This window comes from Protopterus annectens, chromosome 1.part1 (assembly GCF_019279795.1).
Source record: "Protopterus annectens isolate FY-2018-M chromosome 1.part1, PAN1.0, whole genome shotgun sequence".
NCBI lineage: Eukaryota > Metazoa > Chordata > Ceratodontiformes > Protopteridae > Protopterus > Protopterus annectens.
In genome coordinates this window covers 1,408,164,377-1,408,187,528 of record NC_056726.1, presented here as the reverse complement: position 1 = coordinate 1,408,187,528, position 23,152 = coordinate 1,408,164,377, and the positions used below count along the sequence as shown (strand labels likewise).

The 23,152-nt window shown below is 39.1% G+C and overlaps 2 protein-coding genes across 2 annotated transcripts in view; one reads left to right on the top strand and one right to left on the bottom strand.

Annotated features, from left to right (window-relative positions):
• Window positions 1–10,675, bottom strand: part of LOC122810732 (mu-type opioid receptor-like) — a 354,116-nt gene extending 343,441 nt beyond the window's left edge. The window contains exon 1 of the mRNA XM_044082299.1: window positions 10,604–10,675. Coding sequence (XP_043938234.1) covers window positions 10,604–10,641 — 38 coding nt within the window. The 5' untranslated portion in view covers window positions 10,642–10,675. The remainder of the gene's footprint in view (window positions 1–10,603) is intronic.
• SLC66A3 (solute carrier family 66 member 3) overlaps window positions 10,667–23,152 on the top strand; it is a gene marked incomplete in the record, with an annotated part of 409,918 nt that continues 397,432 nt past the window's right edge. Inside the window, 1 exon segment of the mRNA XM_044082289.1 lies at window positions 10,667–10,964. Within this exon segment, the coding sequence (XP_043938224.1) occupies window positions 10,822–10,964 (143 nt within the window).

Sequence of the window (23,152 nt, the reverse complement as noted above, 5' to 3'; positions counted from 1 at the left end):
ATTTCTTTTTTTTTGTAAGGGTATACATATGTACACGTATTAAAGTATACTCAAATGATCAACTAAAGATGGACCCCTGTCCTAAAAAAAAAAAAAAAAAAAAATTATATATATATATATATATATATATATATATATATATATATATATGATGTATGACTTTATTGTAATAACTTTCTCCTTTTCACTAAAGTGCCTATTATATATTGGGTTCCCTTTTAGATGATCGAAGATGCATTCTTTCGAATGCGTCTTGATTGAACTTGAAAGTGTGAAACGGCAAAATACCAAAATGGCATATAAGTGAATTCTTTCCCTAGGAAAGAAATTGCTTGGCCGCCTTCGGTATTTTGCCATTTTCATCACTGTAGTGTGATCTCGGAGTTGGTATATTTAAGTAGGGAGGAGTGGGGGGCAAAGCCCCGCAGTTTATGTAATGTTTTAAAGTTTTTTCTCCCTGGGGAAAAAAAATTGCTGTTCTGAGTGTTCAGGATTGTAAGCTTTCGCTTACAATGGGTCGATAAATCAGCGTTCGCTTTTCTAAGCATTTGTTGATTTAATATAGACCCGTATACTATACTTTCTTTATTGTCTCTAGATATTTCTGTTAAATTCTGTGTAAAACCAACACTGTACCTGTCAATGTTGTTCTTGTTTTATTGGAGCTTTTCTCCCCAGGCCTCCGCTGAAAATGGGCTCACACCCAGACAGACTATCCCTGTCAACAAATGTAAAATAAATAAATAAATATAAGATTATGGGAGTATGGTCTTATTAACTTCCCAGATGTAGAATCATTTTCTGTTGCTGCAAATTTTAACTCTGTTGTACTCTGGATAGACACAACTTATACTAGTCAATGGAAAACTAGTCAGGAGCAGATTTTTCTAAATTCTTAGAAGTTTATTAAATATGATAAATTAGAAATATGTAACAAACCTTTCATTTGGTTGTGACACCCGTGCCCTGGCCCAGCAATCAAGGAGCCTCAATCCTCACCACTAACACCAGACAGAGCTTCTCATATGAGAGGAAAAGAAAATAAATACACACAGTAAAGTGCAATTGCCCTTAAGAGCACACAGAGATCACAGTCAGTCTGGGGCTGGTCACTCCCTTGCTCTCCAGGTCCCCAAGAAGACTCCCCACTGGCACAGCTATAGGGTCCAGATCTGTCTAGTGGGCAAGCTAAACCTTCAGGCACCCTCTCTGTCCAACTAGTGCTTCGTGTCCCTGCCCAAGTATCTGACACACACCACACACACACACACACACACACACACACACACACACACACACACACACACACACACACACATGCACTTTGAGATAAGAGTTTATACAACCACACAGACACTCCGAGGGAAGGCTGGCACAGGTTCTCCAGCTGTGCCCCTTTCTCCCAGACTATGCGGTAGTACCAGCTTATACCACCCACTAATATTTATCAGCTACTCAAAGGGCCTTAAAAGGGTGTCCAATTATTACTGTGCAATATTATTACCCAATTGGTAGATGTGACTAAACAGTCAAAGCTTATTAGAGTGGCTTTGTACAGTTTTACCAAAGGCATACAAGTACTCTAAAGAGCTTAAATTATCTCTACACAAACCAGCCACAATTAAGATGTTTTCAAATATTTAATAATAAATAATTAAAACCACAAGGCAATACTTTCTACTACACCACAGTGCTAGTCAAGAGTTCAGAGATCACACAGAAATACTTAAAATAATTCAGTAGTACAGCTCTGACATCACAGAAAAACAGTCTATTTTTTCTAGTTCCTAGCTATTGCTACAAGAAAACACACTTCTAAAATAACTTACATAAGACAACAGGCAGAGTGCTGAATTGGATAGTCAAGACAAAAATGCTTCATGCCTTCTGGTTCTCTCTGTTTAAATTGAAACTGCAGTTCTGATAAAACATTACATAATTTCACACTTTCCTGGTGTTCACAGGCTGACAAAAACTGCATTTACATTCTTTTAAACTTAGAGCAATAAAGGATATTGCACATGTAAATTCTGGTCATTAACTTTAGCCTTAAAACAATAGGCAGGAAGCAGTCATCTAGCCGGACTGAAGTCGACTTTAGATCAAAGGGTCACCACATGCTTTACTTTGGTCAGTAGAGTGCTCTGTTGTCACATTTATTTCCAGTTCCATATGTAACAGTATTTCTTTACATTTAAGACAACAAACCCGTAGTTTACATTCATATTTATAAATGATAGAATTGTGCAGAGAATCTGGCTAGGCTGGCAGCCTGGTTCACACTGGATAATAAAATTTACCTTAGAAGGAAATTAATTTCAATCTTTAGACTCTGCATATATGAATGCATTCTATGTTTTAAAAACTCCAATAATATCAAAATGGAAATTTTTGTGATTTACCATTTCACACACCTCTAGACTTAAGAAAACTAACAACAATGTTAAAAGGAATTTACTAAAAGGGTATGGATTAATATTATGGTCAAATTGCTTTGAAAAAGGAAAGGCCAAGCTGTCAGAATACTTAATGAAAGATTATAAGTTGGATGAATCTGTTAATGCTACCCATCATTAAAAAATTAAATGCAATTAAAGATAATATGAGTGAACAGGAACAGAACACTATTCCCCCATTATATGAACATATGAATGCTATCATTGAAGGTAAATTGACCCACAAAAAAGCCTGTCCAAGTAATATAAGTTAATTTTAAATAATAATAATAATTTTGATGCAAAATTCTTGAACGTTTTGGATTGTAGTGAACTGAGTGACTCAACAGATGGTAAAATCAGTTATTCAAACCTCTTCACACATTTATGGATTGTGAAAAATTAAATGTATATTGGAATGAGATAAGTAGGTTTTTAAGCAGTTATGGTCTGCTAATTGTTCTTTAACTTGATCAATAATAGTAATGAATGTTACACTTCCTTCATCTGTAAAAGCCAAACAATAAAAACATGTTCTGGATATTCCTGACAGTAGCTAGAGAAGTTATTACAAAAAAATGGAAATTGAATTCAGTTCCTACATTAAAAAAATTAAATAGCAATACTGTGTAAAACTGAAAAAGAAAGTTAACAGAGTAGGATCTGTAAATCATACTAAGACTTTTAGTGGTTGGGATAGTCCTGAAATGTTGCTATTGAAGTACTAAGGCTCTTAATGTGTTAATTGTATAAGATTACCTTGATGATTCAATGTATTCCTAACATTGTATAACAGTATGTGATGTTGAATTTCTTCCAGTGTGAGTGTGTGTGTGTGTGTGTGTGTGTGTGTGTGTGTGTGTGTGTGTGTGTATATATATATATATATATATATATATATATATATATATATATTTATATATTATAAATATGTTAAATTAATAATTTTCTTTAAAAATGAAACATGTAAAGTGTAAAGGAAGTTTACTGGCTTATTTAGACTTTCTGTGTTTACCTTAAAGTCATCTAGTGAAGTAGGGAGAATGAAGGATATACTACACTTGTAAAAGAAGAATTTACTTTTGCCGTTTAATCTAAAGAGCAAGCCATTCTAGTATGACTTCTACCTAGTTTTCCTAAAAGTTAACTGGTGCTAATTGTTTCAGTACAGTCTTGAAATTTTTGTTCATAAACTACAAGAGACATTGAGCATGCTTTCTGACTGCATTTTCTCTTCCAGAATAATACTGAGGTGTGGTTTGTTTTAAAGGCAAACAACATGACTTAGTTAAGGTTTCTAACCTGACTGCTAAGCATTTTTTTCTTGGTAAAATTCTGTTAAACTCTATATAATAATGTACTATGAAAAGTATTGTTATTACAAAGCTGAACAAATACAATTTTTTCACAAACAATAAGATAAAAGACAGGATTAGATGGACAACTGTATTCAAACTGTTCGAGTAAGTAATGTCTGAACTGTAGCCTGAACAGGGAGTACTTTGTGTCATCATTTAAATTAGAAGGAAGTGACTGACAAAGTTTTGGGGCCAGTACAGAGAATCAATGTCAGGTAGAGTGCAGTCTGAGAAAAGGGGATTGTAAGGGAGGAACATATCTAGTTTAGCTTCTCAGGTTATAGGTTTGAATGACAATAAAATGTTTGGAAAAGAGAGAAAGGATATGGTATCTAGTTTTAATATTTTGAAATGTAAGGAGTGAAGAAGAAAATTTGATCTGTCCTGTACTGGTAGCCACTTAGCCTTTGACAGAGTAAGGCATTGGCATAGATTTCATGGTGAGTTAACTATGAACTTACACATTTTATTGGAGAGTCTGAAAGGTGAGCCCATACTTGAATTAGAGTAGGAAAATGCCTATAGCATCCCTTGCTGGATATGAGAGGAGCAGACATATTTTTTTGGTTCATAAGAGTTAACTATCGATTTTGATATTCAACTTTTCTATGTACTTGAGAAAGTTTAGTGATTGGGGATAATATCTAAAGGGGGTGTTAGTTTCAATGGAATTATCACAGTCAAGAATATTATAGTGCAGTGGCATTAGGACTAACCCCAAAGTTCTGTAGATGGAGAAGTAGAATTGGGTGGTTGACCATGTCAAATGCCCAGGTTAAATCAATGAAAAGGGTTCTAGTGAGACTATCCATATTAGTTAAGATGCTATCAGTTAGGGTCCACAGAACAGTCATTGTGCTCCTAATAAGTGGCAAGTTGGTTACATATGATTTTTTAAGAATTTTACCAAGGGTGGATAGGATGGAGATGAGGTGGAAGTGACTGCAAGAAGAGGGCTTGGTTTCTTTTGGTATTAGTCTAACAAAAGATTATTTCCAAATATTAAGCATCATATTAGTGATGAGGCAAAGGTTGTAAATGTGCTTAAGAGAGGTGGTGATGAAATTTCTCCAGTGGTACAACAAGCAAGGGCAGATGTTACCAAGCCCGGATGGTGATTCCATATGATCCAGTTCATGTAGGATTAAAATTTGCTTAGAGGCAATTTCTGAGAAGTACAAATGTGAAATTAAATCAGGGTGGGGGTACACTGTCTTGGTTGTGTGGCTGCATTGTGAGTAGATGAGGATGTGGGAAGGCTTAAAAATTCTCTCAGGAAGTCAGAAGGTGTAAAATTGTCACATGGGCAGGATATGTACACTAGGCTAGATGTTTCTGGCAGGATCTTCCAGCCAGAAACATGTAGAGGAGTGGGGAAGGGAGATCTGTTTAGAATGTAGGAGTTTAGTTTAGAGTCTTCAGGTAGCTCATTTGGTCATGTTCCTCAATAGTTTTGTAATGGTCAAGGGTGTTGGGAGTGGGGTCATGATACCACATTTCCCAGGCTTTGCCTCATACTTTCATTAGTGATTTAAGTTCTTTTGTCAGCCATTCAGTTTTGGGTTCTTTCAATAAACATGAAATTACTGGGAAGTGGGTGTCCTGAAGTGAGATTAGTAAGCCTGTTAGTTTACTGGAGCCAATGTCAGCATCAGAAATGTTAGAGTATAGGGGACTGATCAATAGCAGCAAGCTTTGAGTGGAGAACAGGGATTTTATGAGGGAGCTTAGGTCAGAAAGATATTAGCCTGGGGGTGGGGTACATGACTTGTAGATTCTGTAGAGAGAATGTGATGGGGCAATCACTACTAAAAGTAGGTAGGTGAATGGAGATAAGAAGAGCTATTGTCTCGATGGGTTGTATTAATGAGATAAAGAAGTGAATGGTGATTGGATTTGGGGATGGGTCTAACTGAGATGTCTACTAGTTGAAGTAGGCAGATATCTGCAAGAAAAGCAGTTAAATCATGCTTTATTGGGTTTAGAAGGTTTAGGTTAAAGTAAACCAGTATGATGATGTGTTTATTTGGTTTGATGTGAAAAGGTTTGAGCAGCAGTGGTGCAGACAGGCAATAGCAATGTATAGGTACTGTGAGGACTTCACTAGAAACAAGAGATGTTAATATAAGATTTGTGCAGTAGCATAACACCACCACTAGGTCTGGTGTCTGGCCAGGTACCAAATGAATAAATGAACCCAGGGAATAAATGAAGGGTAAAGTATAGGGAACCAATCAATAGTAGCAAACTTTGTGTGCAGAATAAGGATTTTATGAGGGGGCTTAGCCCCCTTCTTACCACCTATAAAAATTATCCAGAATCTATCTGCTTGTCCAGCACTAAATAACATTCTACACAACTATGTTCCTAGTCAGTCATTATGACCCAATAACCAAAAACTCATGTCTGTTCACACACTATCAAATCTACTGGGCATTGTCTGTTCTCAAACCAAATGGCTAAGGCCTGGAAATCCTTCTTTCTATCCAAGGTCGATACCCTCCCTCCCATCCTTCAAAACCATCCTTCAAAACCATTCTGAAAGACTTCCTAGCTAAAAGCTAACACTGTTCTTGCTCAACACCAGGATAAACTATATCCCTAAATGTGGACAAATACCAGTATTATTTTAAAAAACTGTAAAATTATTATTCTTAAAATGTGTTAATACTTTGGAACTTTTCTCCCTGGGACTCCTCTGAAAATGCCTTCTACCCAGTCAGACTTTCCCGGTAATCAAATATTGATTAATAACTAAATAAATGCATATTATGATGTCAATTCTTTATCCAAGACTCAGTTAGTGTAAGAAGATCAGAGGAGTTTAGCATTATGAGGTGAACTTTACAGAAACCCTGACTCTGGAGAGTATGAGGGTTTGTTAACCTGAGAGGCATTTAGAGACAATGTCATTGATGTGGGTGGGAAAGAAATAGTGTGATGTGAAAAAGGGAATGCAAGATGTAGATGAGATAAGACAGGGAAAATATGTACTCTTGACAAAGACATAAGTTTAAATGTTCTCAGACTAGTGTCCTGTGAGGTGATAAAAGTGACTGTTTTAGAATGTTAAAACAACATTTATATTGATAAAAACATTTAATCTGCAGGTACAGCTAAAGATCATGAACAGGCAGTATAACGAAAAACAATCAGACTACTCTCATATGGATGGCCAAGTCACTCCAAATTACATTAATTTATATGTGGCACACTCACTAGGCATCACTAATTTCTATGACAACAGATGAAACCGATGAGGCAGGATCACTCGTATACATAGGATACAGTGGGGTAATATTTTTCAGGAAAGATGATACTTAAGAGTGGCCATAGACCAGATACACAAATATAAGGGCAAACAGTTTTACACAGAAAGTGGCATACACAAAGAAAGCAAAATTATAGAGGCACACCATGTCATTCCCAAGGAAGATAGCTGTCCATTATATACAATATAATAAACATGCATCATTAAAGAGGAAATACCCCATCAAGGCATGCAAAAAAAGTAATCTTGCGTGTATAATCCACTCTAACACTCCTGAAAAGTAATGGGTCTTTGATAAATAATATTAAATTTGTGTCTAAAGACTTAGAATGTAAGAGGTACAGAACTGCATTAATATTTTTCTTACAAAACAGTGAGTCAAAAATTAATGTTTTCTGTGTTATACATTACAGTCCCGTGCTGTTGTAAATTCATTTAGCACATTCTATACATTCAACAATTTATAGTTTTCTCTTTCCTTTTCTTTTTAAATTTTTAATTAGAACACAATATAGCAAGCTAATTCTTTTTATTTGGTTTTAAAGGTTAGCTTGGCAAGATCAGTCACCTTTGACTTCAGGTCCTGTCAACATCCAGTTAATTAGTTTTCCTTAGGATCACTGCACACTGGAAATACCCCCGACGTGCCCTTTCAGCATAGATGTCTATTTTTCTTTACTATGGAAAGATTTGGCTGCTATAAGGCTTTGAATGCCCCTCAAACTGCGAGAAAGATTATGTGCAGGGGTCATCTTACTGCAATAAGCTATTTAGACTATTACCCAGACATGTATTGGGTTGCATATCTGTGCTGCTAATGGAGGTGTTGCAATGGGAGTGCCCTCCACTCAGAAGTGGCAGACTTCAAAGTTTCTGTTCACATGATACCGGCTTGTGCCACATGCATAATTTCCTGGTCCCCACTATGAACATGCAACAAGCATGCCCGCAAGCACATTCCCCTTTCTCCAATGACAGAGGTAATGTCTCACCAAGACCACTGGCTCTTCCAGTGCCTGGGTCACTACTCAAACCTAAGATGATTGGGTCACAGTTGGGATTCATCCCTATACATCATAGGGCGAACTTGTTTCATAATTATTTATCTGTATTTGTTTACTGGGGTAAAAAAGTCAGTCTCCTGCAGAGGCCCAGGAAGAAAATCTCCATCAAGAAACTGAGTGCAATGCACATAAACAGTTTAGATACAAGTAAAATCAGAAAAGAAAAATTGGGGACATTAAGTGAAAAATGCAATATTCACATTATGTTACTAGAAATCAGTCACCAGGAAATTTGGGACATTCTGCCAAGTGCAAGGTTATCACATGTCCAAACTTCAAACAAAATTAAAAGATTATATGTGAGACTGCATTCACCATTGCCAGACTGATACACGTGCCTCTCAAACTCTTAGTGCTAGAAATCTGGACAAAGCCAAAAACAATGGGAGGACAATTTTTAAATACTGCTCTTTTAATCTTAGAAAGTTGCTAAAATAAAAGGTTTTGTGTTAATTTACATTTTTGAAGGACGGGAAGTCTGAAACTCAGTTTTATCTATTATTATTTAGTGACTTTAATCCTTAATGATTTGCCAAAAAAAAACACAAATTTTATGAGGAACAGACAAAAAATATGAGGCAAAAATCTGGCCATACTTCAAAAATCTGGACAGTTGAGAGGTACGAGATACATTCTTGATACAGTTAACCAACCAAAGGTTTCTAAAATAACAGTGGTAGAATTCCTGTTTATTTTTAGAACACACACAAAACTGGGATTGGTGATGTAGGAAGCAGTACAGTCGTTTGGTACACAAATATATTAGTGAGGGGTTGCAACCCTCTCAACTGTCCCCGTTTTGGGGAAATGTACCTATTTTCAGTCCTGATTTACTCCTTACTTCTTCATACAATTTTCCGACCCTGACCACCATCACAGGTGATTGTTTTCTGAAGCTGTCTAGAAACCAGTGTATTACAGGCACAAATAATTTAAAAAAGGGGTACACACCTTCCATCCCCATTTTCATAAGCAAAAATAAATAACCATGTGCAGTTGAATTTTGCAGTACAATTAATTAAATTTTACACTGTTTCTTAGATAATGTACTTATATATTCAATAATCGTGTCATTGTCTGTTTTAAGCATGTTTCTGAATAGTATTCCACATTTTTACTGAAAGCCGAAGAAGTTATTTTGCTAGGTCATATTCATATTTTATGATAATTACATGGTGGGATTTTCCAGGTTGAGAGGTATATGGGGAGGGGGGGAAGGCAACATTCTGGAAGATAGTGTGGCATTAGTTCACATTACTACACTTTCTATACCCACCTGCAAGGGTGTAGCCAGGAATACCCTTTGTACTGTGCAAAGTATATTTTTTTCTGAACATCACATCGATATGCTTTTTTTCAGGTCACATTATGTCTACAAATGTCTAGGAGAATATCTTTAACAACATGTGCAATGCTGTTAATCTAAAAACAATATTTTAATAGTTTTAAAGTGCTGGGGGTATAATTTTGAGATAGGTGTCCGTTTGTAAGTGATAGGTGTCCAATGGGGTGCAGCTCAAAAAGCTTGTGAGCAAGGGTGTTGCCAGGCATACCTGAAGTGTACATTTTTCTTTGCAACACTCAGAAACAATGAAGCTTTTTCAGACTACATTATGTCTACAGCTGTCTAAACTAATGTCTCAACAGATGCATAACTCGCTTGCAGAGAGGATTGCTAATCTATACGCAATATCTTCAATAGTTTTAGAAAGAATCTCTGAAATGATTGTGCATAACTGCTAGGAGACAACATTTTGAAAAATGCGTCCATTTTTTTAAATGCCAGGTGGTTCAGGTGGTTGGGGTGGCAGTAAAAAGAATTTGAGAGTGCAAAATGGAATTTTCTGGCTACACCCCTGCCCTCGTGTTGGCTGTTTGAGAGTGTCTGATCAGGAATGGTAAATAAGTACTTCATAGATCAGGAATGGTAAATAAGTACTTCATACACCGAAACCAAATGATGGAATACAAAAAGTAACTACGCGAAGCTACCCGATTTAAAACAACACACGATTCTGCAGCGCTCCACCCACCCCGTCAACTAACTCGCTGGCAACTAGCAAAGATATACAACTAAGCAATAAAATCCTGGACCACGATATCACCCACTGCACATAAACCATCCTTCTGAGCGTACACTCCATAAAAGATATTTGATACTGCAGCAAGAAAGCGCTAATGTCTCAGTACACCGTTCTGTAGATTCCACAGATAACACACAATGTCTGCTAAAAAGAGGAAAAAACGCTTGAAAGTGGACCAGGCACTGATAATTAGCACTGTAACTACACATCCTCTTAGCTGCACGACAGCAAGCCCCACCCAACAGCCGTCATTCAATAATATTTCTAAAACATCACGCTAAGGAATGCGCCTTTAACCCAAAATTTATATTAGTATTCAATGTGTAGTAAAGGACTGTAACAAAATAATCCACAAATGTAAACATTATATTTTGATCTGAAAAGAAGAGACCTTCCAAGTCCCGTTGATACCATTTTCCACTTCCGCATTGGCGAGCCATACTACGTAAATAACTCAGAGTGTGTTGAACGTGCTGATAAACTCCCTCTCGTCAAGGCAGAGGGTTATTTGCCAGAAGTGAAGGTGAATGAAGAAGATACAGGAAAGCTTATTCCTGGGCTTATCAAGATATTTAGTAGGGCTGCTAAGATTTATTACTTAACTGTAAAATGAATTCAGCTATCCTCGATTTCGCCAATTACAGTACTCTGCTCGTCTGCATGGTTCTGAAGTTTCCACAGATTTTTTCAGTTTTCAAGGCAGGATCTGCTAAGGGTTTGAGCGTTAAAAGTTTGCTACTGGAACTGACGGGGTAAATGAAGTTCACGGTCTCATAAAAATAAGTTTATCACAACTATAACTTAACACGGCAAATTAAAAAGTGTTTTTTAAGTAAAAAAATGTTATGAATTAGGGTTGCCACCTTTTTTAAAAACTCACAGTGGGAGATTTTGTATGACACTGTGCCACAACTAAAAGAAAAGGACCCTTTTCACTTTTTTATCAAAATAAAATAACACCCTTGCAGAATCTGAGCTGCTAATATTGCGTCATATAATATTAACGTGGTGCCTGTATAAAATATATGTTTAAACAATTCTTACTGGATTTTTTTTGTTCTGCGGTGGTAACCCTATTTCTTTGCTATTGGTTTAATTTCACAATTTTGTAGTGTACTTTGCTAATTGCATTTTGTAGGGGTGACTTTGTCACGGGCAGGACTTTTGGTAGTTTTGGTTTTCATTCATTCGTCTGAAGTATTTTGTAATACTTTGCATTTGTTTTGTGATTTATATTATTGCAAATTGCATGCTGTTCATCTTGCTAGAATGTTGTTTTCATTTGAAAAATGCATTTGTGTTATTTTACTTTCTTTATTAGTATTGTTTATACCGATTTATTTATTTTTTAGTTGAGTGAAGTCTGTATTCATTGATTTAATAAATAGGGGGCCATATTATTATACTTTGTGATGCTTCAAAAACTGCTTTTTTTCACACCTGTGTCCACTGCATACATCTGTTCATTGGCAGTCTTTTTCTTCTGTCAGTAGTAGTATTCTTAAGGGACTAACATTGCATAAAAATTACAGGGTTCAAATTACAAGGCTTGTAATTTGAACCCTGTAATTTTTATGCAATGTCAGTCCCTTAAGAATACTAGTACTGAGTGGCTTGCGCTTAGTGAAGTTCAGTCACCAATGGGAAGAATAAAAACCTTTCATACGTGCTTACAATGCATGTGTCCTAGGCTGCAGAAACTATGAAATGTCTGCAGATCGCTGTTAAGCCACCTATTAGGACCGTTCTGTAGTCACTGTTTAGTACTCAGTGATACTAATATATTTAATTCTTTTTTTATTATTTATTTTATTTATTTGTCTTTGTTGACCTGGAAGAGTCCAACTGGGTAAAACCCATTTTCAGCTGTGGCCTGAGGAGAAGAATTCCTCATTTAAGTTATGCATTATGTACATTTTTAATTGCAGGGTAAAAACATCTATACAAGAGCTTATTTGCGTAATTTTTAAATATTTTTAAAGATTTCTTACATGAACATAGCATTTTGATGCAAAAACAAGAGGGGGAAATTAACATAAATTGGCTAATTACTGAAGAGAGTACAGTAATATACAGGGACAGTTAATGTATTTATAGCATGATGACTGCAGGGAAAAGCTGAAACTGGGTTATTTTTGAGTTAATGTATTTATAGCATGATGACTGCAGGGAAAAGCTGAAACTGGGTTATTTTTGAGTTTAGTAATAATGTACAGACAGACAAGTAAAATGTATCTTAAAATTAATAAGAGCTATGAAAGGAGAAGTTATGGAAATTAGTAGGAAGATAAATAGACAGAGGAGAGATTGTAGTTAGTGGTGGGGTGTGAGCGAAAGAGGAAAAGTAAGAGTTGGTAAATAAGTGTAATATCAGGAGGAGCAAAAACGTACAAAAAAGATTGGGAAGCAAAGTGGCAGTACGATTTGGAGGAAAATAATCTGAGTAAAGCTAGCCAAGTGAGTAGAAAGAATAGAGCCATCTTTGTATAAGTGCTGTTAAAGAAAACGTTTTGAAATAGGTTTTGTATATGTTTGAACTGTGTGGGGATTTCATTCCAGAGTTTTGATGCAGTGAGAGTAGAGAAAGTGTCCACCAGTGTTGAATGTCTTACTGATGCACAATAAGAGTTTATTGCTAGAGCAAAGGTCTCCAGTGGGTGTATACTACAGTAGAGTATTTTGTAATGCTGGACATTTGTCTGGAGAGTACAGTAGGTTGTGGACAATGATTAGCTGTGAGTTTGTCAACTGCTTTGTGTGAGTTCAAACCAGTTTAATTGTTTAATGCAAGACACTGGTGTGTTTTTCAAGTTTGGTTGGTTGCAAATTTACCTATTTTGTAGTGACAGGAGGCTAGTTTAGTTTTATATGTAGTGTTGATTTTTGTAAGAATAGGGGAAGCGTGTAATAGAGAAGGAAGGAGGGTATGTTGGTTCTAAGATAATCCGTGCTTGATCTGTCTGGTAGTGTTTGGGCCTATAGAAGGAGCCGAGGTTTTGGTGAATTTTCTTGATGGATTGAAGTATGTGGTAATCAGATTTGAAGTTGTCCTCTATTATGACTGAGTAGTTTGGCTTATGGTTTCTAGTTTTTGTTATAACTTGAGGCAATATGAAATGTGTGTGATGCCTGTGCATTGGCCCCGCAATCAAGGAGCCTCAGTCCTCACCACTAACTCCAGAGAGGGCGTCTCATATGAGAGGAAAGGATAACAAATACACACAGTAAAGTGCAATTTAGTGCACACAGAGATACACAGTCAGTCTGGGGCTGGTTGCTCCCTTGCTCCCCAGGCCCCCAGTAAGAATCCCCACTGGCACATTTATAGGGTCTAGATCTCATCGTAGCTGGCAAGCTAACCTCCAGTACCCTCTCTGTCCAACCAGGGCTTCGTGTCCCTGCCCATGTAGCTGACACACACACACACACACACACACACACACATACATATACACTTTGAGATAAGTGTTTATACACAGACACTCCTGGGAAAGGCTGTCACAGATTTTCCAGCTGAGCCCCTTTACCCAGACTATACTGTAGTAATTACTGCCACTGCTAGCTAATAATTATCAGCTACACAAAGGTCCTTAAAAGGATATCCAATTATTACTGTGCAATATTATTATCCAATTGGTAAGTGTGACTAATCATAAGGCTTGTTAGAGTGGCTTTGTACAATAAACTCTATAAATATGCAATGTACTCTAGAGCTTAACTTAACTCTACACAAACCAGCCACAGGTAAAAGGTTTTTAAAATATTTAATAATAAATACTAAAAACACAAGACAATACTACTACACCACAGTGCTATATAAGAGTTCATAGATCACACAGAAACTTAAAATAACTCAGTAGTACTGTTCTGACAACAGAAAAACACTTATTCTAATCTTTATAGTCCTAGCTATTTCTACAAGAAAACATACTTCAAACTTACTTGTATAGAGCAAGAAAGTGCTGAGTTGAATATCAAGACAAAAATGCTTGATAATCTCTGGTTCTCACTGTTTAAATTGAAACTGCAGTTCTGATAAAACATTAGATCATTTGTTTACACTTTCTTGGTTCCCAGGTCACACCGAAATTGCATTTACATTCTTTTACACTTAGAGCAATAAAGGACATTCCAGATGTAAATTCTGGTAATTAACTTTAGCCTTAAAACAATAGGCAAGATGCTTACTCCAGACTCATCAACTCCAAATTCTAACTTCAAATGACATACAAAACATAATTTTAATTTCAAAGAACATTTGAAATGCTTGGCTTAGTTACAGCAGATGGCATTGTTGCTACAATCTTGAAGTTCACATTTTACAGTATTTTCTTTCATTTAGTTAACAAGCCTGTATTATATATTTATATTTACAAATGCCAGAATTATGTATCAAATTCTATTTCACTAGGCTGGCAGCCTTCACCCCTTCTCTACCAGTCTTCATATCCCCCCCCCCCCCCGGAGAACTCAAGCTAGTCTTTCAAGTGACCCTTGAGAAATGCCGCTTGAGAGGGTTAGGTCTATCTGAGTGGACCTTACCCCCATTCCCTGTCTTGAGAGCCCATCTGCATTGGCATTGCTAATTCCACTGCGGTGCTGCATTGACATATATGCTTGCAACCCCAGGCTCCATCTTAGCAACTTGGCATTTTGCTGTCTGGCTCTGTTTAACCATATTAAGGGGTTGTGATCTGTCATTACAGTGAATGTTCTTCCATACAGATAAGGCTGAAGTTTCTGCAGTGCCCACACTATGGCTAGACATTCCTTTTCAACAGCTGCATAGCATTCCTCCCTGGGTTGGATCCTACGACTGAGATAAACCACTGGGTGCTCTTCTCCCTGTGAAGAAATCTGGCTAAGTACAGCCCCCACCCCATGGTTTGAGGCATCCACTTGCACAACAAATGATTTGCTGTAATCTGGAATGGCTAACATAAGGGGTCCTCCCAAAGCTTCTTTAAGCTTCTGGAATGCCTGCTCACATGCTGGGGTCCACACTACTGTCTCTGGCCTGTTCGTCCTTGTCAGGTCTGTGAGGGGAGCAGCTATGGTACTGTACTTGGGAACGAACTTTCTGTAGTACCCTGCTGTCCCTAAAAATGCCCTCATCTGTTTTTTAGTAGCAGGTGCAGGCCATGCCTGAATGGCTTCCATTTTGGCAGGTTCTGGCCTTATCTTGCCACTCCCCACTCTATGTCCTAGGCAGCAGACCTCTGCCATACCCACATGACATTTGCTCGGCCTAATGATCAACCCTGCCCTCTGTAGTCCGCCCAGCACCTCCCTGACATGCTGAAGGTGCTCTGGCCAGGAATGGTTGTAGATGGCAATATCATCTAGGTAAGTAAGGGCAAACCCTCCTGCTAGGATATTATCTACCAGCCTCTGGAAAGTTGCTGGGGCATTCTTCATCCCAAAGGGCATCTTTGTGAACTCATAGAAGCCAAAATGAGTCACAAAGGCTGACTTCTCTCTAGCACTGGCAGTTAAGGGCACCTGAGAGTAACCCTTGGTAAGATCAATGGTTGTAAGATACTTAGCCCCACCCAGCTGCTCTAGGGCCTCGTCTGTCCTAGGCATGGGGTAAGCATCTGTCTCGGTGTGACTATTTAATTTCCTGTAGTCCACACAGAACCTGGTGCTGCCATCCTTTTTTTGGCACCAGCACCACTGGGGAGGCCCAAGGACTGTTGGAGTCTTGAATCACCTATAGTTCCAACATCTCCTGTACCTCTTCCCTCAGAGTCTGTCTGACTCTCTCAGGCACCCTACAAGGGGCCTGCCTAATGGGCCTTTGGGGTCCTGTATCCACCTGGTGCTGCACCAGGTGAGTGCACCCTGGTTTCCCAGTGAGTATGTTCCCAAATTCCTGCAACATTGCTCAGATTTCTCGAACCTGGGTAGGAGATAGCTGCTGGGACATTGCTACCCCTTCCACTGAGGTGTCAGCCCGAGCCTCACTGAGGAGATCAGTCACCAGATCTCCCTCGGACTCCTCCTGCAGTCCACTGCAAATGCTCAGCATAAGGGCCTCCCTATCATGGTAAGGTTTCATCATGTTATCATGGTACAATCTATGCCTCTGCCATCTGCCTAGCACTTCCACCATGTAATTAACATCACTTACCTTTCTTACCACCGTGTAGGGTCCCTCCCAAGCTGTTTGCAGCTTGTTGTGTCTGACAGACATGAGAACCATTGCCTGCTGCCCCATAGCATACTCTCTAGCTCGAGCATTCCTGTCATACCACACCTTTTTCTGTTGTTGGGCTTCCGCCAGGTTCTCCTGGGCCAAGCCCATGAGTTCCCTGAGCCTTGTCCTGAGGTTTAGGACATATGCCCCAACGGAGTCCTTGTGAAACTCTCGCTCGCCTTCCCACTCATCACAAATTAAATCTAGAGGTCTATATATCCCTCACCCTATGCCCATACAGTAACTCAAAGGGTGGAAAACCTGTGGATTCCTGGGGAACCTCTCCTTAAGCAAACAGATGGGGTAAATATTTGTCCCACTCCCTCTTAAACTGATCTACAAATGCCCGTAACATGGACTTGATTGTAGAGTTTAACCTGTCAACAAGACCATTAGTCTGGGGATAGTAGGTGGTGGTCTTCATGTGCTTCACCCTACAGGACTTCCACAGACAAGCCAGTAGGTCTGACATGAAATTGGCACCTCACCCAGTCAGCATTTCTATTGGGAAACGTACCCTGCTGAAAATCTCTAACAAAGCATCTGCCACCTTCTCTGCCTCAATGGAGACAAAGCCACTGCCACAGGGTATCGTGTAGCATAATCCACTACCACTAGGATATACTTTTTCCCTGTGGAACTTGGGGTACTCAGAGGACCCACAATATCCATAGCTACCCTCTGAAATGGCTCCTCAATCACAGGCAAGGGCATCAAAGGAGCTCACACCTTGTCTCCTGCCTTGCCTACCTTTTGGCACTGCTCACAGGTCCTGCAGTACCCTGTTACATCTCTGGAAATTCCAGGCCAATAGAAGTTTTGCATAATACATCTCTTTGTACGTTTTATGTCTATATTACCTGCAAAGGGAATATCATGGACTCTGGCTAGAAGCGTCAGACTGTAGGCTCTAGGCGCTACCAATTGCTGTACCCTCCCACCTTTTAGTCCTCCCTCAGGGGTCCACTCTCTGTATAGTAACCCTTTGTCCCAGTATACAGTTTCCCCCTTTCCTTGAGAATCAGGTGCCTCCGTAGCTACCTGCCTCAGGCCTTGCAATGTAGGGTCTGAGAGCTGAGCCTGTCTCAACTCTCTCCTTGTAACCCTTTCTAGCTCCCCTTCCACAGGAAGTCTGGCATCCTCTGACAGTGGTGCCTCACTGTCAGCCTGGGTACTACTACTTGCCTCTGTCTTTGCAGTTACCCTGTCCAATGGAACATCAGTACCCTCAAGCAGCTATGGCTCTCATTCAGTCTTACTGCTACAGAGTAGCTCTCTCCCTGAAGTAACCACCTCAGCAGTCCTGGCTGCAAGTATGCAGTCTGTCTGGGCCTCCCCCATGCTACCAGACTCGCATGCTTGTCTCCTAGCCTCATTGGGCGTAACTGCATAAGTACATGGTACTGCCTCATCCAAATCCTTCTCTCTCAGGACATCTGCAGGATGGTAGTTCCATACCCCTGTTGTCTCAAGACAACCTACGATTGGCATTTTGTCTTTCACACTAGCTCCCTCACCTTTGGTTCCCCACCTTGCCTCCATGGACACCTGTATGCCACATGGCCCCACTGGTTGCCTTCAAAACATTTAACCCTAGCTCCTGGACTAGTGGCTTCCCCTGCTACTGGCAGATACTGTTGTGGCAGTCTGTGCTGCCCACCATGAGTTCCTTTTGACCCATGAGCAGTACTGGGTGTCCCCTTCCTGTACAGGGCTGCCTTCCTGACCAGGTATAGGCCTCCCTTCTTCCCCAAATCATCTGAAGTAGCACATTGTCTATCAGCTAACCAGATCCTCATGCCCTCAGGCAAAGTGCTAAGGGCTTGTTCCTCCACCAAAAGGTCTGCCAGCCCTTCAAAAGTGGTGACCTGACATCCACTCACCCAGCTATGAAAATAAGTGCTCAGTTCAGCAACATATTCACACACGCTTTCATCTACCTTGCGTCTATGCTCACGAAACGTTTTCCTATACATTTCAGGTGTTAGCTTAAACCATTCTAAAAGACATTTTTTTACAGCAGTATAATCAGAACATGCAATGTCAGACATTTTAGCCAATACAATTACAGCTTTCCCATGGAGTAAGGGGGTCAGGAACCATACCCAGAGCCTTTGGTCAACATCATACTGTTCGCATAACCTCTCAAACATATGATTGAAACTATTAAAATAATCCCCCTCTTTTTAAATTGTGAAGAAATTTACTGACCTGTTGTGCTTCTGGGGTCCAATTACTCTCTTCCCCATTACCTCCATGACTATGGTGAAGAGTCAGCATTTCCCTCTCATGCCTCCTCTGACGTTCCTTTTCTTTGTCTTTTATCTCCAAATGCCTGGCCTCCAACTCAAGTCTCTTTAGCTCCAGCTGGATTTTTAAGTCCACTGCAGAAAGGTTGAGCTGTCCATTCTCCAAGGATATTGTATCTCCACTGCCAGTCTGCTTATCCTCCTGGATGCTGTTTTCTGATGCAGCTGTAACCAAGGATGCAATCAGGTCTGCCTTAGTCAGGTTTCCATGCACCAGTCCCCTAGCTTGGCACATCTCCACCAACTGGCTCCTTGTCAGCTTTCCATACTCCTCTGCGGACATGCTGCCTGCCTGCTTGCTCACCCCGATTAACTAAGCTAACAAAAGAAATAAAACATTTGTGATCTGAACACTGTACATAAGCTACAGGATTCACTCTAGCCACACCACTACAAGCCAGTTAGTATTTGCCAACTAATTAATATGTGATGTGTATATCCACTGCCACCCCAAATATGAAGTGGATCCCACCACTGCAAACCGCATGTAATGCCCGCGCCCTGGCCCAGCAATCAAGGAGCCTCAGTCCTCACCACTAACACCAGAGAGGGTGTCTCATATGAGAGGAAAGGATAACAAATACAAACATTAAAGTACAATTTCCCTTAAGTGCACACAGAGATCACAGTCAGTCTGGGGCTGGTTGCTCCCTTGCTCCCCAGGTCCCCAATAAGACTCCCCCTCTGGCACAGCTATAGGGTCCAGATCTCAGCCTAGCTGGCAAGCTAACCTTCAGTACCCTCTCTGTCTAACCAGTGCTTCGTGTCCCTACCCAAGTAACTGACAGGACACACACACACACACACACACACTGAGAAGTATTTATACAACTTCACAGACACTCCTGGGAAAGGCTGACACAGATTCTCCAGTTGTGCCCCTTTACCCAGGCTATACGGTAGTAATTACTGCCACCACCAGTAATTATCAGCTACCCAAAGGCCATTAAAAGGGTGTCCAATTATTACTGTGCAATATTGTTATCCAGTTGGTCAGTATGACTGATCAGTCTAAGGCTTATTAGAGTGGCTTTGTACAATAAACTCTATAAATATGCAATGTACTCTAGCGCTTAACTCTTCACAAACCAGCCACAGATAAAAAGGTTTTTAAAATAGTTAATAATAAATACTAAAAACGCAAGATGACACTACTACACCACAGTGGTGTACAAGAGTTCAGAGATCACACAGAAAATTAAAATAACTCAGTAGTACAGTTCTGACATAACCGAAAAACACTTAGTCTAGTCTTTATAGTCCTAGCTATTTCTACAAGAAAACAAACTTCTAAGATAACTTGCTTACATAGAGCAAGGCAGTACTGAGGTGAATATCAAGACAAAAATGCTTAATAATCTCTGGTTCTCACTGTTTAAATTGAAACTGCAATTCTGGTAAAACATTACATCATTTGTTTACACTTTCCTGGTTCCCAGGCCACACCGAAACTGCATTTGCATTATTTTACACTTAGAGCAATAAAGGACATTCCACGTGTAAATTCTGGTCATTAACTTTAGCCTTAAAACAATAGACAGGGTGCTTGCTCCAGAATCATCGACTCCAAATTCTAACTTCAAAGGACATACAAAACATAATTTTAATTTCAAAGAACACTTGAAATGCTTGGCTTAGTTTTCCTTACAGCAGATGGCAATGTTGCTACAATCTTGAAGTTCACATTTTACAGTGTTTTCTTTCATTTAGGAAACAAGCCTGTATTTTATATTTACAAATGCCAGAATTATGTATCAAATTCTATTTGACTAGGCAGGCAACCTTCACCCCTTCTCTAAAAGTCTTCACAGTGTGTTTCTGGTTAAGGTGTTGTTTTGGAGTAAATAGCGTAAGTTTTTTTTTTAATATTACTGTAGTATGATTTCTTGTCAAATTTAACAAAGATCTCGGTACTGTTTCTTGAGATATCTAAAATTTTGGTAGGCATGTTGTGTTTTACTCTTTTCTTTTAATGCTTTATCGCTGCAGTATAAGTAGTTTGGTCTCTTTTGTCAGACATTTAGGAAGGTGTAATTGAAGTGTGTAACTGCTTCATGTAGGGACATTACTCTTGTAATACATTACAGTTGCAGTGGGACAGGGTTGTAATAAATGTCCATTCATGTACAACCCCTTTTCCCATTTTTGCACATGGGGTCAAGGTGTCCACCCATCTACAACCCCTTTTTCCCATTTTTGCACCTGGGGTCAGGGTGTCACTTCATCAGAGAAAAATCATATAGAGCCAAGGTTTACACTGCCGGGTGGCTAGCCCTGCAGTGGTAGTTCTTCACACGACACACTTGCATCCACACTCATACCTATGACCAATTTAGAGTGTCCAGTCCACCTACTGCACATGTCTTTGTAACATTTGTTTTAGTTGTGTACTTTATAGATTATTAGTTTGGGTGAACTATGCTATTGTCTAACTACATAGGTTGGGAGTTGGGCTCTTATAGTATCTGGTAAGCAACCAGAGGACTTTATATTATGGATTTTGTCAATATCCAGTCCAGTGTGGACTGCCTGTCAGTGCTTTTGTTGATTCTGGTGGTGCACCTTATTAATTGTGTGAAGCCAAAGTGGAGAATAGAGTCCTTGGTGCTGCTGCTGTTTAAAGATTGTTCGTCTATGTTTAGGTCACTTAAGATGAATGCTTCCTGGGGGATCTTGTCCAATATCCAGTATAGGATATTTTCAGCTGCCTTGGTGCTGCTGCTGTTTAAAGATTGTTCGTCTATGTTTAGGTCACTTAAGATGAATGCTTCCTGGGGGATCTTGTCCAATATCCAGTATAGGATATTTTCAGCTGTGGTAATGTTGCTGCCTGGTGGGATGTATACTGTTGAGATACATGTAGATTTTCTTTTGGTTGATTATGAGGTATTCAGTCAAGTTCAGCATTGTTAAATTTTGTGATCTTTAGATGGGCTGGAATTATTTCCAAGTTGTTTTACCTCCTGCTCTTTTAAGATTTCTGTCTATTCTGAGTATGTTAAAACCTGGGGGAATAATTAACATTGTCAGTTATTTTTTGTTTTAGGCAGGTTTCAATGGCAATTAGAATGTCTGGGCAGTAAAAATCTGGACATGCATGGATATCATGAATTTTGTTGCATATGCTTCTGAGATTAATTTTGAATAGAATGAAGTTTAGTTTTTTTTTAACCTGATGGGGAAAATTGTGTTGGGATTATTGGAAAGTAATGGGTTGGCCATGCTGGGTAGCTGACATGTAGGACTGGGATTTAGGGTGAAAATATCCACCAAGTTTCAGGATGAAGGTGGGGTGAGTAGAGGTATGGAGACATTTGTATTTGTATCTGACTTTCAGTACTGCTGATAAAGTACTATCCTTAACTTTAATATATAAGAGAACAGGTCTGAGCATGCACATCAGGACAGAGAAGAAGAGGTAGGAAGAGAAAGAGGGTTTTGTGATGTAAGCATGTGTGTTTGTGATGGAGCTGGGATGTGATGTGGGAATATTGTGGTAGTTAATGAAGTCAGCTAGTGTTTTCAGTGTATGAAGCAGTATCAATTCACTCGCTGTCATTTTGACTTGAGATGGTGACAGTTTAGATGGTGGGCAGAACAAGGTGGAGGTTTGGTGAGATGATGACTGTGTGGTATATTAATGAAAGGTGTGTTACTAGAAATGGAGAGAAAGAGGTGTGGTAAAGAGTGAGGAGATGTTTGTAGCGTACTATATAAATTGTTCAAGTAGTGGAGAGTGGTTAGGTTATGTGCAGAAAGCTGTACAGTATGATTATATGGGCAGGGAAAAGTGAGTAGTGTGTAGATGAGGAGGAGACCAAAAATGTGCATTGATGAGGAGGATAATAGTCCAAAGTAGTCGCTAGAAGTAGTTATAAGAGTATCTAAAAAAAATGCTTTTATCGTATTGATATGTATTCATGTGTGCGCTTGTGTGTATATTAATATATGTATGTATTATGTGTTGATAGATATATATGTATAGACATACACGCACATTTTGTTATAATCTAAAAGTGTGTATGAATGGATAAAGGTGTTGGTAAGCGTGAGTGTGTATGGGAAAAAGTGGTTTGAGAATGCCTGTAGAGAAAGTTTTAAGTCTGTGGAATGGACTAAAGCAGGAATTGACAGAGGATAGAAATTGGAAGAGTTTTTTTAATGTATATGTCTTAGATAATTACTAAATTGTAGGAGGGGTTAAGAGGGAATAAATGTAAGGATCAGTGGGGTGACTAGGGAATTGGGCTATGAAAAATGAGAAAAAAGAAAATGTTATAATCATTTTAGTTAATTTCTATATGTAGATATTTTGGTGTACAAAAAAACGAGGGGAAAAAACAACTTGTGCTTCTTTTCACATGGTTCTTGAGATTTGTTAATTTATGTGTTTATTAACCGGTACTCAATCCAGACTGATTATATATTGCAG